This window comes from Crinia signifera, chromosome 1, assembly GCF_055691185.1.
Source record: "Crinia signifera chromosome 1, ASM5569118v1, whole genome shotgun sequence".
Classification (NCBI taxonomy): domain Eukaryota; kingdom Metazoa; phylum Chordata; class Amphibia; order Anura; family Myobatrachidae; genus Crinia; species Crinia signifera.
In genome coordinates, this window is record NC_139217.1 from 381,061,524 (window position 1) to 381,080,858 (window position 19,335).

The window sequence follows — 19,335 nt, forward strand, 5'->3', positions numbered from 1 at the left end:
CTTAGTAAATGTGCCCCAAAGAGGGTGTCGGCAGCTGTAAGGCAAATAAGTGCACACTCTGCAACTATTATGGATGCTTAGTCCCCTTATATATAGATATATATATATTTTCTAGTACACATTTCTAGTTACTCTATTTCTGGATTTCTCATTATTTTGTTGCAACGTGGATGGAACAAAGATCCCACACTGATCATAGAGAAAAAAAAAGGGTGACGGCGCACTTTGGAATCATGAATACTTAAAATTACAATAAATCTTAGAATGAAATATCATATAAGAGGTTGTTAGCATACATTTGACCGAAGATATGGGCTTGCAGACTGTGGTCGATATAAATCTGTAAGTTTAATTGTCTGGACTACTTGGGCGAAATGTAATAGGGTGTGATTTTTGGACATGTGCGATTTTGGGTCCAAAACGGCCGAAATCGCACATTTTCCGAAAATCGCACATTTAATAGGTTGAAAATCGCGGTAAAAAATCGCACTTTTTACCGCAAAATCGCACTTTTAGAAGTGCGATTTTTAGTCACATTTCAATTCGCATCCAGATGTTTTCCCATTATAAAGTATACAACTCGCAAATGTAATAGGGTGTGATTTTTGGTAAATGTTACCAAAAATCGCAAAAAAAATAGACCAGGTTCTGACAGGCGAATTTGACAGAACCATGCACAGATCATTGAGATCTGTGCATGGTCCTGTTAATAAAAATGTGTAAAAGTGTTTTTATAAAAAAAAAACGGCGTAGGGTCCCCCCTCCTAAGCATAACCAGCCCCGGGCTCATTGAGCCGGACCTGGTTCCAAAAATACGAGGGGACAAAAAGCATAGGGGTCCCCCGTATTTCTGAAACCAGCCCCGGACTCTTGGACCGGTCCTGGTTCCAAAAATACGGGGGACAAAAAATCTGGGGGTCCCCCGTATTTTGAAACCAGCACCGGGCTCCAACAGCCCACGGTGTCATGCCACAGCCGGGGGACACTTTTTATACAAGGTCCCCCGGCCAAAACATGAGCACCGTGGCTGGTCAGCCTTGGACGGGGTACCTGGAGGAGTGGGGACCCCCCCAATAAAGGGGTCCCCCCCCCAGGCTTCACCCATCCAGGGCTGAAGCCCGGGGCTGTCACCGGCGTCCGTGGCCAGTGGACGCCGGCCTGATAGGGTTAAATCGATCATACATATCATTACATTGCTTTATACTGGAGAACTACAAGTGCCAGCAGACCTCCCCCGCATGCTGGGACTTGGAGAACCACAAGTCCCAGCATGCGGGGCATAAATGGGCCCGCTGGGACTTGTAGTCCACCTGTAAAAAGAATGTTTATAAAAAAACACACACAGAGAGAAGTAAAAGTTTATTACACACACACCTCACTTTTACACCAGCGTTACTCACCATTCCTGGATCCAGCGCTGGTCTGGCTGCTTTACAGCCGGCTCCCCCTGCACTGACAGGCAGCGTGGAGAACTGGCTTTCTCCGTTGCCTCTAACAGCTTCTGTAGCGCTGTCCGAGTGCTACAGAGGCTGAGAGCGCGATTGGCTGAGCTATGCGTCTCCATGGAGACGCATAGCTCAGCCAATCAGGACTGAGCTATGCGTCTCCATGGAGACGTATCGGGCAATCGCGCTCTCAGCCTCTGTAGCACTGGAATAGCGCTACAGAAGCTGTTAGAGGCAACGGAGAAAGCCGGTTCTCCCCGCTGCCTGTCAGTGCGGGGGGAGCCGGCTGTAAAGCAGCCAGACCAGCGCTGGATCCAGGAATGGTAAGTAACGCTGGTGTAAAAGTGAGGTGTGTGTGTGTAATAAACTTTTACTTCTCTCTGTGTGTGTTTTTTATAAACATTCTTTTTACAGGTGGACTACAAGTCTCTGTAGCACTGGAACAGCGCTACAGAAGCTGTTAGAGGCAACGGAGAAAGCCGGTTCTCCCCGCTGCCTGTCAGTGCGGGGGGAGCCGGCTGTAAAGCAGCCAGACCAGCGCTGGATCCAGGAATGGTAAGTAACGCTGGTGTAAAAGTGAGGTGTGTGTGTGTAATAAACTTTTACTTCTCTCTGTGTGTGTTTTTTATAAACATTCTTTTTACAGGTGGACTACAAGTCCCAGCGGGCCCATTAATGCCCCGCATGCTGGGACTTGTGGTTCTCCAAGTCCCAGCATGCGGGGGAGGTCTGCTGGCACTTGTAGTTCTCCGGTATAAAGCAATGTAATGATATGTATGATCGATTTAACCCTATCAGGCCGGCGTCCACTGGCCACGAACGCCGGTGACAGCCCCGGGCTTCAGCCCTGGACGGGTGAAGCCTGGGGGGGGACCCCTTTATTGGGGGGGTCCCCACTCCTCCAGGTACCCCGTCCAAGGCTGACCAGCCACGGTGCTCATGTTTTGGCCGGGGGACCTTGTATAAAAAGTGTCCCCCGGCTGTGGCATGACACCGTGGGCTGTTGGAGCCCAGTGCTGGTTTCAAAATACGGGGGACCCCCAGATTTTTTGTCCCCCGTATTTTTGGAACCAGGACCGGTCCAAGAGTCCGGGGCTGGTTTCAAAAATACGGGGGACCCCTATGCTTTTTGTCCCCCCGTATTTTTGGAACCAGGTCCAGCTCAATGAGCCCGGGGCTGGTTATGCTTAGGAGGGGGGACCCCACGCCGTTTTTTTTAAACTTTTTTTTTTGCACAAAATCGCATTTATGAAAATGCGCACATTTTCATGACTGAAAATGCGCACATTTTCATGACTGAAAATGCGCACATTTTCATGACTAAAAATCGCCCGAAATCGCGGCAAATCGCATTTTTTGCCGCTAATTCGCATCTCATTACATATGCGAATTCGCGGCAAAAACCGCGATTTTTAAAGGTGCGATTTCTGGCGAGTTTGGAACTCGTCCAAAAATCACACCCTATTACATTTCGCCCCTTATGTGCTAATTGGGTGCCAATATTGTAACAAAAACTTTTTCCACAGAGAACTAAAACTTGCTTGTGCTGCTGACGTTCTGCTAAAAGCTACCAGCAGACCCTTTAGACCAGTGATTTTCAACCTTTTTACCTTGCGGCACACTAAATAAGATTTTAAAATTGCCAAGGCACACCATGAGATCCCCACAGGGCAAAACACATTGTCCCCCACAGGAAAAAAACAAACCTATTGACCCCATATAAAAAATAATCACACTAGTCCCCACAGGTAACAAAAATAAAATACATTGGCCCTTTACATGAAAAGAAGAGACAAGTAAATAACAGTTGAACTGGTGGTGGCTGTAAACTTGGGCATCTCTAGATTTGGGGGCACACATGAGAACAGCTCAAGGCACACTAGTGTGCCATGGGACAGTGGTTGAAAAACAATGCTTTAGACACTACTTTGAAATAAAATAGCAGCAGACTAAATACCTTTTACTAGTGTTACAGTGTTTGGATACAGTGTTACATTTCCCAGAGCAAACCCTGAAAATTCTCGGGAGTGCCATTGCCTGCGCTCCCTCCCACCAGGCAGCGTTGCTTTAGTGGCTGCCTGGTCCGGCCACCCTCCCCCTGCTGTGTGCGGCGTGACCTTGTAACGTCACACCGCACACAGCCGGGTTGCCGGGGGCAGGGCTGGGCGGTGGCCCGGACCCGGGGGTTACAGTGGTGGTTAACCGCTGAAGGGGTTAATAGGGATATAGGGATTGTATTTCATCTCAACAAATAACTTCCATTATTTTGTACATATATTTGTATATATTCTATGTTGTTTGTGTCTTTTATATGTGTGTGTGTGTGTGTGTGTGTGTGTGTGTGTGTGTGTGTGTGTATGCTTATTTTATCTTGATCTATGAAAAGTTAAGTCTTAAAATGAACAATAATACAGTTACTGATCCCAATCACCCATATAGCTGTACCATTTACAACAAATGATACTTCTGCTTTATCCACGTCTGCCCCAATCTGTGTATATCTACAGTTGATACTAATCATAAAAACCTTCTGTAATTAATATAACAGATTGTTTCAGATCAAGAGTGCCCCAACAAAAAGAGAGTCTTTTTCTAACATTTGAAACATTGTGGTCAAGGTCACTTCTTTGGACAAGTCTCTAGCACTCTGTGGTTCACATAGATTGCTTACATTTAAATGTAAGAGCAATTACTCATATATTTATATATCTCTATACAGTAAATGTTAAGGCCCCCTTACACTTGTCAACTTATTGTCTCAACAAATTGAACCTGATTGACTCGAGATTTATCCTATGTGCAGGAGGTTCAATCTCTTCCAATCTCTTGGTTATACCCAATGGCACAGGACTGTGGATTGTGTCCTACACATCAGGCACATAAGATTTTGTCAGATGGCACAGCAGATCTTGTCAGATAAATTGACTCAAAATGGATCAAATCTCACAAAATCTCACAAGTGTAAGGGGCCCTTAAGAGAGAGCGCCAGACATCTGGAAATTTTCAAAATAAAAATAGTATATTTATTTACTGAATTAATTATTTAAAAATATAAACATAAAACAAGAAATACATAAAAAGTCAATAATACATTCATATCAGCAATATGACATATCGGCTCTTTAATAGGTAGGTATATGGCAGATAGTATTAATCCCCGACAGTCATTATCCCGACTGGCCAGACTCAGACAGCATGGCCAGTGCAAAAAAGCCCCTTGCGGGCTCAATGGGTTCGCCATGCTGCGGGCACGGTAGCTCGCTACGCTCGCCACCTATTCTATTCTCCCTCTATGGGGGTCGTGGACCCCCACGAGGGAGAATAGCCGACGGCCATCGGGAACCCGGCCGTCAGTGTTTTAACAGTCGGGATCCCGACGTCGGGTTAATGACTGTCGGGATCCCATCCGGCACCCGTTCTAAAATCTGTTGTATAGCTACAGCACATGACTGCAGTGATCTTTAATACTGTGAGATTACTGTGTAATGTCCTAAGAGCCTGATTCACGTCCGATCGGTTCCAGGAGTATTCGCTACGGGGAGGTGGTAAGGGGGATGACGCATGGGAACGCGTTTTATTTATTTATTTACAGTTTCTTATATAACGCAGCAGATTCCATTGCACTTTACAATAGTAGACAGTGATAAGACAAACTGGGTAACAACAGACAGACTTGGGGGTTAGAGGGCCCTGCTGCAAGCTTACAATCTTATGGGCGTCCCCATTAAAACATTGGGGGCAACATCACAGGATGTCAGCTGCCCACCCCGTTCTCTGAGCTGCACGCCGCAATTATATGTCAGTCAAGACTGACTTATATTTGTGAATAGGGGAAAAAAATCATTCAATGGTCCTAATTATCGGACTGTCAGGAGTAATCCCGGATGGGTGGTGGTAACCCTAGTTAGCACCCCTTCCCCCCTCTGGTGGCTTGCCATACCCCTACAACATAAGCTCCTTCCACTACATAGCCCGGTAGGTAATTCCTGGATTTACTAAATATTAAATAAAAGGTAATATGTTTACTCTGAACTAAGAATCGTTTTAGTTCAATACAACTTTGTGTCAGGGGTTAAGTTGAACTGAGTATGAACTCTCTGTGAAACGTAAAGGGCATACACATGGGGCGATTTCAGTCCCTTTTCTAAATGATCTGACTAGATCGCTTAGAAAAGGAGCACGGATCGCTCAGTGTGTGCCCTGCATGTGTGCCCTGCAGCAATGGTGATGCACGGACTTACGCTTTGCTTTTGAGCGGGATTGCGGGGCTTTGCCTATTAAGAATAGGCAAAGCCCAGCTGAACACGATCGCTCAGCACAAAGCATCGTGGGTGCATCGCAGGACACCCGCGATATGTGCTGAGCGATCATGCTTAAGCATGTCGCTAAGCTAAAAGCTGGGTCGCCCCATGTGTACGGGGCTTTACAGTCGATCTCTTTATGCTCTCATGATCATTGGCTTTGCATTGAGTTAGATCATCACACCACAACACTGCTAGTGTTTGAGCATGTCATTGACATAGAAGACTGTTACGTTTCACTTTGCCAGTTTATTTTTTTTTTAAGAAAGTATTAGAAATGTAATTCTCCTAAAAGTATAATAAAAGCTACAAATCCTTTACTAGTATACTTTATTAATATAATATAATACAAAATATATAGCATGGCTCCAATTAGGTACATATTTGGTATCCCTATATATGATAATAGTCATGGAATAAAACCAGGGCTTTATTTATAGTGGCCTGAATTAATCAAGCGAAAGCAGCCAAGAGAATTACAAAAACGAGTGCTATGCAATTGCAGTTGTCGCCCTGTGGAAACTAAGTGCTTCCAAAGCCTCAGCAAAGTAGTAAGGCAACAGCAGTGACAATCTGCCTGAGAATCGTGTTGTGGGATCATTTACAAGCAGCGGCAAAGTGTCAGCATCACAAGTGCTGTTGGAAGTGTAAAGAAAGTCTATTTGTCTACCTGATCTCTTATTTCTAAGTAATTGTATATGGATATCTTTGACAAAATACAATAATAAATAATATCAATAATGTCTCACAGGTTTACATTAGAGCTAACACACATTTTCTTGGGTGCCGGATGACGCTCCGACAGGGGGGATCCCGACAGTAAGTATCCCGACGTCGGAATCCCGACTGCCGGTGCTCCGACAGGGACTCCTGGCTCACAGGTGCTATTCTCCATTGAGGGGGTCCACGACCCCCATAGAGGGAGAATAGAACCGGTGGCGAGCGTAGCGATCCACCGAGCCCACAAGGGGCTTCTTTGCACTCCCCCCCCCTGTCGGAGCACCGGCAGTCAGGATTCCGACATCGGGATCCCCCCTGTCGGAGCGCCGTACCACACCCAATTTTCTCTGCATACAGTATGTTATACGATATTTCTAATTTAGGTCAGTTACTATTATGTACAGTACATGTAACATATTACTTAAACATATTTTACCAAACAAACTGGTAATGTAGTTCTCCAGAAGGCATTGGGGTAGCTGTATGAATCCGTTATGAGTGGAGAAGTGAGCCAGTGACTTCAATCTCGTTGTTCTGATTTGCGATCCTTTTGGAAGTAACATGAAGCCACTAGCTGTTCTGTAGATGATTTTACACATTTACTCTGGTTTGAACAACATCCATCCATGTGTAGTTAATTATTCTCATTATGTAGCATTGTTCACTTTGCATTACGCACACTATCAATTATCTGGCTTCATAACTGGAACATTTCTCTTACTAGTTATAGGTAAACAACCCTTGTGGATTCATATGAGGCCTGTGTTCTTTAATCAATTATATTTTGCATGAAAAATTGGATATTTCTTGTTGACATCTCCTTTCTAAGTACATAACTGCAGGTCAACAGCACATAACAAAATCTATTTTGTAATGTCATATGCATATTTTGTGCAAATATGGACATTTATGACAGTTTATGCACATTTATTGCATCAAAATGGTGCAAACGTTTATTTCACAAGGAGTTGGTCCTTATGAATCAAAGCAGGACAGCACCACATTCTGTCAGGATGCCACACTGGAGCACAGAGCAGGAGGAAGTACGCTATACTGGTGGTTCAGTTACTGCAGCAGCAAGCTCATGAAGACGCACTGTAGTGGTATCTGGAACACAAGTGAATGGAGCACTAGAAGGCATATTGTATACTGGGACACGGAAGTTCATTCTACAAGGATATAATTGGAACCCTAAATAGTCAGAAACCCAGGAAGTTAAGGCAAAGATGTAACACTTGATTGCTACTAAATATCCTGCCTGTTAGAGAGAGGACTGTCATTGGCCAAGCTGATCACATGAGGAAGATAAATGTTTCTGCTTGTGGTAATAGGAAAGATGGTGTCCCGCACATTAGCTGATTTCTATCCTATAGCCTTTCTGGTGCTAGCTAGAAGCTGAATCCCGTCCCCTAGCTCAGTTTTTTCAGAAGCTTGCCGATGACATTCCTAAAATAGAACAATATGGAGAAAACACCTTTGTCTTTCTAGTAAGGAATAATGACAGAGAACAGATAGGTGCAACATAAAGATTTTTACTGAAATCTTAAACCATCTTAGTGAAACTAGAACTGGTAAGAACTGACTGGAACTGAGAGATTCTGTTTATAAAGGATGAAGTCCAATAAGTAGGACCAACTGGTCAAAATGGACGATTGAGCGTATGAGCCCGATGAAGCTACTTGTTCTCCTTAGTTGGCTGTGCCTGTTGTTTCTTCTGACCTTTTGGTGTGGCAGAAGAGAACATAGAATGATTACAGGATTATAATAGTGAAATAGAGAAACCAATGGACCTAGGGTGGGTTGGGTGGGAGCTGTTGCTAGGTGGCAATCCTATTCCCTAGAACAAAGAAAGTTTGCAGGTCATAGATTCCTTCAAACTACTGTTTGTTCGTCGGGAGGCTTGCCACCTAGCAAAAGCTGGTGGGTAGACTACCACATACCTGGTGGTTGCTCTAATAAATTTGATCCTCTGAGGATCAGTCGGTCTCTAATAATGTTTAACAAAGGTATGGCTGAATGGCCAATGCTAATGGCATTATTGATTGCAGTCGTAAGCCCTTGGCTTCAGTAGAAGTGACAGCCACGCCCCTAATTGAATGACATTTGAAGACAGTGGTATCTACTTTATTCCTGTAAGTTTCATTGCAGTAACTATCCATCCCCGGATAGTAGATGAGTAGATGGTCTGGCCGGATGGAAGGGTTAGAAAAAGGGTGATATCCAAGAGAGGATATCAGAAAAAAGACTCCCGGGTGGGGCACAACCTTCTATGTTAGTATAAGTATCAGTTAAAATAACAACTTTATTAATACTAAAAATGATCCTATTGGTGGATCAAATGACAGACATAGGACAAAGACATACAGATAACATTGATAAATATATACAATGAGAAAAGTAGTGAAAATATAATGTTATAAACGTCTGAAGTAAGGGCTAAATTGCCTCTATATTTTAAATATAACGATAAATATCAGTACATTGCAAAAATTTGTTCTTTCAGACAAAGCACGTCTTCACTGACCAACAAATGGTCTCACGTGAATACATATCGATTGGTATAATGTAATATCAGAAAGGGCTCACTGTAAGACAGCACAATATTTCCTTAAATATGGTCAAATATCACGTGGTGTGGTTGCTAATAGGTACCACTTAGATTTAGCTAAAGTGTCGGAACGAAAGGATGAAGTTAGGATAGTGGTGAAGTAGCTGAGTTGTGGGTACTCGCAAAGTGGCTGCTGCCTGTGCATATGGTAGAGGCAGCAGCCACTTTGCGAGTTTTTGCAATGTACTGATATTTATCGTTATATTTAAAATATAGAGGCAATTTAGCCCTTACTTCAGACGTTTATAACATTATATTTTCACTACTTTTCTCATTGTATATATTTATCAATGTTATCTGTATGTCTTTGTCCTATGTCCGTCATTTGATCCACCAATAGGATCATTTTTAGTATTAATAAAGTTGTTATTTTAACTGATACTTATACTAACATAGAAGGTTGTGCCCCACCCGGGAGTCTTTTTTCTGATATCCTCTCTTGGATATCACCCTTTTTCTAATTGCATTTATCCTACTCCCTGGGAGCACCTCCACAACAATATAATATATTGCAATTTATCCATTTAATACGTTTATTGGAGTTAACCTTCTTACCCATAACCAAATTAGCCCTGTGCCCTTGGCCTCCATCCCATCCCCCCTTTCCCCCTTTTTTTTGCAGGATGTAACACAGAGTTGGGAATTTGATTTGAATTGATGTGATTTGAAGGTAATATGATAATCATGTAACTAAGCAAAGGTCAATGTCTGAGTGATCTTTTAGTATGTCTAACTCAACCAGTGGGTTGTTTAGGGAACTGGTTTTCGTGTGACCCCTGAGGATGATATGAAAAACTAATGGGGTTTGGGTTAACCAAGGGTCTGATATGTGTATGAGTCTGAGATCAGCTCCTCTTGCTGTGAAGGCTAAGGCTAAAATAGATGCTAGTTTTTTAGATAGAAGACCAATATCCATTGTAGAATCTATGGAAGTTAGAAATTCTTAAAAAAGGGTTCGGTGTCCCATGCACTAGAGTAACATGGACAACATGGTCTAGAGAGGAAAGCCACTTTTAGCAGACGTAGGTAAACTTTATTCTCGGGGAGACAAGGGACCTATAAAGCTAAAGTGGAGCCATAAGAGTGCATGGTGGTAGATGCCAAGCCAGCTTCAACCTTAGCTGCTAGGAAATCTAAAGCTAAATTGAGAGTATTGGAAGAAGAAGCATGTGGCCAAGTAGCTATCCACATACTGTACTCGTTAATAATAGCTTGGTATCTGGTCCTCGTTCTGGGTCTTAGAGAGGCATTGAAGAGTGCCATTGATGAGGACAATAGATTAGCATTGGATAACAGCTGAATAATATCGCCATCCATATGGACTGTGGGAGTTTGTGGAGAAGGTCAGTGAAAGCAGTCACTGGATAGGCCTAGAGGAATTTTGGGCCCCTTGCGCAATTGATTGACTAAGGGGAACCAAATCCTGGAGGGCCACACTGGGTAAACTAGGATTAGGTGAGCTACTTTGTCTAACCTGATCTTGTGCAGGACTTTTAGCAATAGAGCTTGAGGGGCAAATGCATATGGGAGGGGAAGATCTGTCCATGGGAATGACATGGCATCCATGTGCAAGGCTCCCTTCATCCAAACTCTGGAAACAAAGGTTGGAACCTGTGCATTGGATGGGGTCGCAAATAGGTCTAGACTCAGAATTCCAAAAGTTTTTGTAATGTTCTGGCTTACTCTGTCCAGAGTGAGGTGTTCTCAGGATAAAGAGTCTGCCAGTTTGTTTAACTCACCCGGCAAATAAACGGCTGAGAGGAGAATGTTCCCCTGGAAAGACATCCCAATTCCAAATCTCTACTGCTTCTAGACAGAGAAGGAGAGAATTGGTGCCTCTCATTCTGTTCAGGTAATAGACAGCGGTCCTATTGTCCAAACAGACCTGTATTGATATTCCCTGAGTACGGGGAGGAATGAGGGAGTGTAATGCTAGTTTGGCCGCCCTCAGTTCCAATGGGTTTATGTGGTACCTGGATTCCTGTGTGGACCATGTACCCCTTATTGCTTTTTGTTATTTGCATGCTCCCGAAGCTGTCAGGGAATCATGTGAGGAGATTATTATGTTTGGTGTTGGGTCTAATAGAGGTCTGGGTAAAGGCAAGGGAAGTGATGTCCAGTTTTCTATTTCTGTTTGGACTGGAGAAGTTAGCTGGATTTTTTTTCCATCCGATGAAGACCTTTTTTGAGTAGGTTTCCTAGGAGGAACTGGGAATATCTGCATAGAAGAGGGACTTGCAGAAGACCCGGACCCAGAACTATAATTTTCCCTATGAGTTTGGCTAAGTCTCTCATCGGTAGCTGGCGATGGAGAGTACGAGAAATTAAAGTTTGTACTTCCGTCCATTTCTCTGGTGGGACTATAACTGAGATTGAGATGGAGTCTATTAGGATTCCTAAAAATATTATTGATTGGCACAGGACTAGGATAGATTTGGGGTAGTTTATGATAAAGCCTTGGTCGAGGAGAAGAGTTGTAAATAGATTCCATTGTGAGAGGAGAGTCTCTCTGTCTGGGTGAACTACTAGTGGATCGTCTAGATCAGTGGTAGCCAACCCTAGCCCTCGAGAGCTACCAACAGTGCACATTTTACAGACAACCTAGCTGCTGCACAGCTGCACTCATTAATCACTGACACATTTTAAAAGATCCACAGATGGAGCTAATTAGCTCACTTGTGATTCTGTGAGGAGACCTGCAAAACATGCACTGTTGGTAGCTCTCGAGGATTAGGGTTGGCTACCCCAGGTCTAGATATATGAGGCAACGGATTCCTTTCTGAGGAAGGTGAGTCACTACCACTTATATTAAGTGAGTAAATGTGTCGGTTTGAAAGTAAATGGTGCATTAGAAAGTCCGAAGACCATCACCGTCCACTGGTAAATTGTGTCTTTCCAGAAGAATCTTAGGATTCTTCTGTGATTTTTGTAGACCCGTATTGAATGAAAAGCCTCTTTGAGGTCTATCTTGATTCAGTAATCATTTTTGGAAAGTAGCAATAGGACCACTGGTAAGCCCTCCATCCTGAATGTACGTCTTTTTATGAACAGATTTAGGGCTTTGACATTCAAAATGGGTCTGTAAGAGCCATCTGTTTTCCGTATTGGGAAAAGATGACTGGTCCAACCTTTCTTGGTTTTGTCTGCTAATTCTATTTTACCCTGTGATTGTGCTGGGGGAAACACTTCATCTAGCAGAGGGCTGCAATTTTTTGTACAAGGAAATGTTTGATGTGGAAAATGGTTAAGAATTAGGGATAGCTCTTTCTCTATAATTTTTGAACTCCACCTGTCTGTGGTGATTTATCTCCAAACTGTTATAGTTTGAAAGAGGCCGGGGGGGGGGGGGGGGGGGTATGTAAGGGACCTACCATAACCTGTGTTGAGGGGTTCCTATTAAAGGACATTCTGCCTCTTGTGGGTCTTGTCCTGTAGGAGCCTCCTCTTGATCTTCTGTTGGTGCCAATGTGGTCTCGGACCAAACAACTGGCTGTTGCAGCTCAACCCTCTTTAGGAAAGGGTCTTCTGGAGGATTGAGGACCCTTGAGATCCAAGAAGGGTCTACGGGCCTTATAGCATATCTTAACCTCATTGATGAATTCAGGGACCAACAGGTCTACTACTAGGTTAGGTACCTCTACGGGCTTAGGCGCGAGGTTAGTTAAACCTGCTTTTGCGAGCCAGCGTACTCTGCAATTATTTGATATGAAATCAAAAGTTTGGCCAATCATTAAAGTGGCTCTGCTAATAGCCTTTAGGAGAGCATTCTTAGATGCTATTAAGGAATCTGAGGAACCGCCACACTCCCCCTCTTTTTCAGCTTTATCTCAGTCAAAAAGGAGGGGGCCAGCTACGTCTGACACTTTCAGTTGTATCTACCTTAGAAGCTTATCAGTAGCGTCACTTTGGGTTCTTTCCCCAATTAGTAAGCTAAGTGCAGGGTCAATTTGTGGGACAAATAGGGCTGGTATATCAGGTATGCCGGTATGACTTCTTAAACCATTTTATCCTCTTTCACCAGAGCGGTTCTAAATGCTAATTGGGCAAAATTGTGAGGGTGAGGCAGCTAGTGCTGCATGCTTGACTCCTTATGGGAGCAAGTCAGCAAATGCTGCCGTTCATAGGCAGTGTATTTGTGCCAGCCGTGGGCAGGAGATGGTGATATGTCACACACCACTTGGATATTTCGACTATGGGCAATACCTTGGAAAGAGACATGTTTTGTTGTGCGGGTGTCTCTGAGAGTAATATTGTCTGAATGTTTCTTCTTTGTGGTGTGTTTCCTTCCCTTGTTTTGAGGAAAGACTGAGGGAGACTGCTGCTGGCCAAAAGGTGACTCCGTCTCAACCTGTGAGCTGTCCCTGCTCTCCTCAGAGCAGACAGGGACTAAGCTCTTTTTTTCTATTTATAATTAAATCTTCTGAGGAACTGTCCTCAGAGTCTTGTATATGCCTCTTTTTAGGCATTTTGGGCTGTTCGCTGTGTTGATGGGGACTGGTATAGTGTGTCTGTCGCAGAGACAGGCACAGAGTCCTCCATCCTGTTAGCGCTGAGGAAAAAACTGAGCTAGGGGGCAGGATCCGGCGCTCAAGGGAGCGTGCCTGCATGCAACACTCCAGACCTGCTCCCTTTTGCGGGAAAGGTAAGTGAAAAAATTTTCACTTTACCATTCGTGCGCCGTCGGGAGGCTTGACTACCTAACCCACCACCGGTGGCAAGCCTACAGAAATAAATAAAAAATCTATAATTGTTGGTGTTAACCAAAACTAAAGAAAAATATGACCAAATATGTGCTGCGTAAGTGATCAAACACAGATTCAAAAATTATTTCCAATGGGAAAGTTGAATTACACTGAATTAGAAAGGTAGCAACTAAAGCCCAAAAATAATATAATTTTGAGGTTTGTGCAGTAGGACAGTTTTTTAAAATATTATTTAATATCTCATATCTGATAGGCCATATTACTTAACATTGGTGTTCGGTACGTTTCAATAGTTACCCAATTGTTTGTCGCATATACAGTCAGAAGCCATTCCTTAATAAATTGTGGAAGAAATTCTACAAAAACATACTCAAAGGGCCAAATGTAATAGGGTGAGAGTTTCAGAAAGTGAGAGATTTTGGGAGAGTTTTCCCAAGTTTTTTAAAGCAGCAATCAACTACATTACAAAATCAACCTGGTTTTGCAGTGTAATTGATTACTGCTTTAAAAAACATGGGAAAACTCTACCAAAATCTCTCACTTTCTGAAACTCTCACCCTATTACATTTGGCCCTTTATGTCTGTTTTATAATTTTGTAATGCAGGCTCAATAGCAGAGTCGACGTTGCTGACCATCAGGTGCCCCATTGACCACTACTGTTAGCAGGCGCCCACGTGCAACTTCATGGCACGCCCGCTGGTAAAAACAGCACTGGTCTCAGGAGCCCTGCTATCATCTGCAATAGGGGACAGGACGGCACCTGTCTGGCACTGCTCAGCCTGTGCTGCAGCAACCAACGGTGCAACCAACATTGTGAGATGGGACCCTCCGAACAGTGCAGATTCTGCATGCAGCAGCAGGCTTCATTGTGTGAGTCTGGGCTTGACCCACCTGCCATTGGTACAATTTTTTTTAAGAGAGGGGGGGCACCAAATTCCAACTTGCCTCTGGGCTAATAGGATAAACTTACGCCTCTGGGTATGGCATGTATTAAGTTAATTTTTTTTATGTCATGCCATGTATTGTTATGCCATGTATTGTTATGCCATGTATTATGTTATGCCATTTATTATATTATGCGATGTATTATGTTATGCCATGTTAGTACATCCCTAATGTTACAGGGTATTTCCATTGTGCGAGACCTGGCAGCAGTATAATATGAGCGCAGCCTGAAGTTACTGTGCTGCCAAGGATAACATGAAGGAAGCTGATGGCCATGACTTCGGGTCCAGGCTGAGCCAAAGTAGGATGTCCGCTGTCAGCAGTCACCAATGGGCGCCACAGGAGGAATGCCCAGGGAGGAGCTGGTCGGGCGGCGCCAGCTTTATCCCCGACACACAGCAGCAGCAGCCACACCAGTGCCTGATCTATTCTCCCGGAGCGCGTCGGTATCACCGCTTGCGATGTCCTGCGATATGTCCGAGTGGGACGGTCCGCTGCATATGAGCGATGTGGAAGAGAGGCCGGCATGCCTGCTCACGCTGCAGTACGGTCCGCTACGCATAGACAAGCTGGGGCAAACCGTCACTCCATCTCAGGTAACTTTCTGCAAGAGCAGCAAAACCTCTGCAAGTTCTATCTGTCTGCTGGGACATTGCTGAGTCTGTGCAAGTCCTGTGCTCGGGACTGCGTCCTCGTCTCACTACTATAGAGTCAGCTATAGGTAGGACATAACTGGTTACAGTTACTTATAATGGCACTGTAATATATGTGAGACAGGACTTCTGTACGAGTGTGTCGTTGTCTAGTTATTGTGCACATCGGTGTGGGGTAACTGGTAGATAGCAAAAAAGGTTGGCAACCATTAGGTGGACATGCATTTATGTTGACATGCATTAAGGTCGACATGCAAGAAGGTTGACATGACTGTAGGTCGACATGAGCATTAGGTCAACATGGGGAAGGATCGACAGTCAAAATGTCGACATGTGCTTTTTCACATTTTTGTGTTCCAAATGTCAACACAGTAGACATGGACACAAATCGTAGCACCTCGTCCCCTCGCATGGCTCGCTACGCTCGGCACACTATTTTATTCTTCCACACATGTCGACTCCCAAAAAAGTTAAACCCCCCATGTTGACCTTTTGACTGTTGACCTTCCCCATGTCGACCTAATGCTTGTCAACCTACTGTCATGCTGACCTTCTTGCATGTCGATCTTAATGCATGTCGACTTAAATGCATGCCGACCTAATGGTTGTCGACTTTTTTGCTGTCTACCCATTGTCCAGATACGTACACATACAGAAGTGACTGAATGTAATTGGAACAAGTGCGTTCCCTATTTCTGCCCTACACCCAGAGACAGCACTTTGCAAGTGGCTGGTTAGCTTGTGCTAACTCCAAAGAATTTCTGGCAAAACCTAAACAGCCCTTTGTTATCTCTGTAATGGAGCCTGTTATGTTCCTTCCCCTAACCCACGTCCTTCTGTACTTGTTGGCCAATTCTGTATAATTAGTGTGTGTATTACTCATGATGTGTGTAAATGACAACCAAAACCTTTAGATTCTAGTACTTAGGGCCCAATTCAGGCTTGTACGCAAATCTGTGGAAATGCGCCAGCCCTGATACGTAAGGATTTTTGGCGAGGGAACGTTACAAATCATCTCACCCTCCTGTGTCCACGCCACCACCTATTACCTTTAGTAAAGTAATTGGCGAGCGAAGCGGAGCAAGCCACCATGCCCGAAGCGTGGCGAGTGAAGTGAGCCCGCGAGGGGACGTAATTTGCGTAAGCGGTGGCTGCAAAAATGAGGAAGTACATTATTATTATTGGCACCAATAAGCATTCCTATTCATGTGTGATTTGCCATAGCAAGAATAATAGACAAGTGCATGTTATTTCCATACTTATCGTTATTTGCATTTATGTTAAAACACATATCCTTTCATTTGCATTTATATCTCTATTTATATGTAGTATTGTGCAGAATGTCATGCCACCTACTGGGCGACCTTTTATCATATGTATAGTACAAAAGGAACCATAAAAATGTTTCTATCATAGATGCTACAAATAATAATTTGCAATAACAAATGGCATTTACTATCCACTGAGGTGAACAAAATAATGTGAGCACCTTACTAATTAAGTATATGGCTGATGGTTAGTAGAACCGTGGCCACAGCATGTGGTTCTTGGCTACTGACCTGACAGGAGGGAGTGAATGTTCTAAAGATAGATTTTTGTTACATTTAAAATCAGTTATCACCTACAGGAGGATGTTTCAGGGACAAAATTCCATATTTACTAAAAGTCGATTTTGAAACCATTGTTGACGTTGGTCCATTTTGGACCACTTCCTGCTGATTTTCTATTGGACAAATCATACATCATACAAGAAGCTGCTTGAATTCTGCATTGCATACGTCTGATGGTAAGGCCCCTACAGTATGATGGCTTGCACAGATGACCTTTGGTAAGGCGCTCGCTCAGGAGGACCTGTCCTGTGTCCCCGCATGCTGTGTACCGTTTGATTATTTGTCAGACGCTATAGTGATAACAGCTGTGATTGTGCATGCTGGGGATGTACAAAATCATGCAAAAAACCCAGGCAGAACTGAAAAATACTTACGGAGATGGCGATAGTGCGGTGAGCCGAGATGGCTGGGGGTCAATGCTAGCCACGCATGCACAGACCACAGCACTTGGCTTCAGCAGGTTGATACATTCAACCAAAAGGATTGCATATTGCAATGCGTTCCTGGTTGGTAATTGCCGCCCATTTAGCATTGCATACAGTATGCGATCCAATGATAAATGGGACACTAACTGAGTTGTTCAAAGCACAATGACAGTCCGGGTTCTAACCAATTTGATTCTATAGACCAGTGGTTCTCAAACTCGGGCCTCAGGACCCCAAACAGTTCACGTTTTCCAGGTCATCTGACAGGTGCACAGGTGTACTCATTACTCATTGACACAATTTAAAAGATCCACAGGTAATTACTTCACTTGTGATTCTGTGAGGAGACCTGCAAAACGTGCACTGTGTGGGGTCGACTTTGAGAACCTATGGTATAGACAATCAGAAAAGCTGGTTCCTTTGCTGGGCACACTTTTATATTCAAATTGTATGTGATGATTAAAACATAACTTTTTAAATTCTAACCTCTAAAATGACACATCGGTATCTTGCGCATATGTATATATTACGTGGATTATTAATACTCCCACAATGTTAAACATTTCCCATTTTCCAATAATTATTTTGTACTGTACATATACTGTAGAGAATTGGAGCATGTTCTTATTTATGTGAGGAAAAATTGTTAAGATAAGGTAAATGGTCCTCATTCATATTACAATAGCAATACTCAATTCCAAGTCTTGAATATATGATTCATTCTATCATGTTGTAATATATAGCTCGTAACTGCTGCGTAAAAAAAAAAAAACGGCATTAATCAGGGCCCAATCACTCTATACCAAGCACATTTTGTAAAGACTACATAGCATGCTTCTTAACCCTTTGAGTGCCAAGTGAATTTGTCAAAATAGGTGTAATAAATGGTACTTGTTTCCTAGCACGGCCACACCGATTTACATCAGGGTGGTCGTGTCGGAAAAATCGGGTCGATCGCATCGCATGCGATTTGGTCGCATGCGATGCGATCGACGCGACCGACCCGATTTTTTGATTGAATGAAATGTAAATCGGGTCCCTGGGACCCGATTTTACATTGGATTCAATGTAAAATATTCCCTAGACCCCCAAATTTAACGACGTAAACCCCACCCCACGATAGACGCCAACCCGAAGCGTGGCGAGCGCAGCGAGCCCGCGAGGGGCGGCGGTGCGCGTCCTCCGACCTTTTCATTCCCCTAATATCCACGTCGGCGTGGAGTTGAGAATAGAATAGTGTGGCGAGCGCAGCGAGCCACCGAGCCCGAAGCGTGGCGAGCACAGCGAGCCCCGCGAGGGGACGCGTATACCTGTGAAGTTATACGCGTCCCCTCGCGGGGCTCGGTGGCTCGCTGCGCTCACCACACTATTATATTCTCAACTCCACGCCGACGTGGATAGTAGGGGAATGAAAAGGTCAGAGGACGCGCACCGCCGCCCCTCGCGGGCTCGCTGCGCTCGCCACGCTTCGGGTTGGCGTCTATCGTGGGGTGACGACGGGGACATCTATAATGTGAAATGGGTCATATTGGCCCATTTCACATTTTTCACATTTTTTTAAAGGTGAGATGGACTTAATCAAGTCCATCTCATCTTGTGCCATTATAATGGCACAAGACCGACGCGATCATCCCGATTTCAATGTTACAAAATATTTTAACATTGAAGCCTATGGCAAAATCGGGGGCATCGCGTCGGGACCAATGTTAATGGTCCCGACCGACGCGATGCCCCCGATTTTGAACCTTTGCCGGCAAAATGGACCTGATTTCAAAGGAAATCGGGTCCATCGTGTGGATCGTGTACCTTAACTTAAAGGTACACGATCCACACGATTGTGGCCGTGCTAGGAAACAAGTACCTAATAAATTACCAAGCAAACCTTTTTATTCCTCATAATGACCTGTAATGTTTACCTACAGTA

General features: G+C 44.0%; 1 protein-coding gene across 1 annotated transcript in view; it reads left to right on the forward strand.

Moving 5' to 3' along the window:
- Window positions 1-15,089: 15,089 nt before the first annotated feature.
- The window catches only part of LOC146012889 (phosphatidylethanolamine-binding protein 1-like), a 28,822-nt gene continuing 24,576 nt past the window's right edge, over window positions 15,090-19,335 (forward strand). The window contains exon 1 of the mRNA XM_083151476.1: window positions 15,090-15,319. Coding sequence (XP_083007602.1) covers window positions 15,185-15,319 — 135 coding nt within the window. The 5' untranslated portion in view covers window positions 15,090-15,184. The remainder of the gene's footprint in view (window positions 15,320-19,335) is intronic.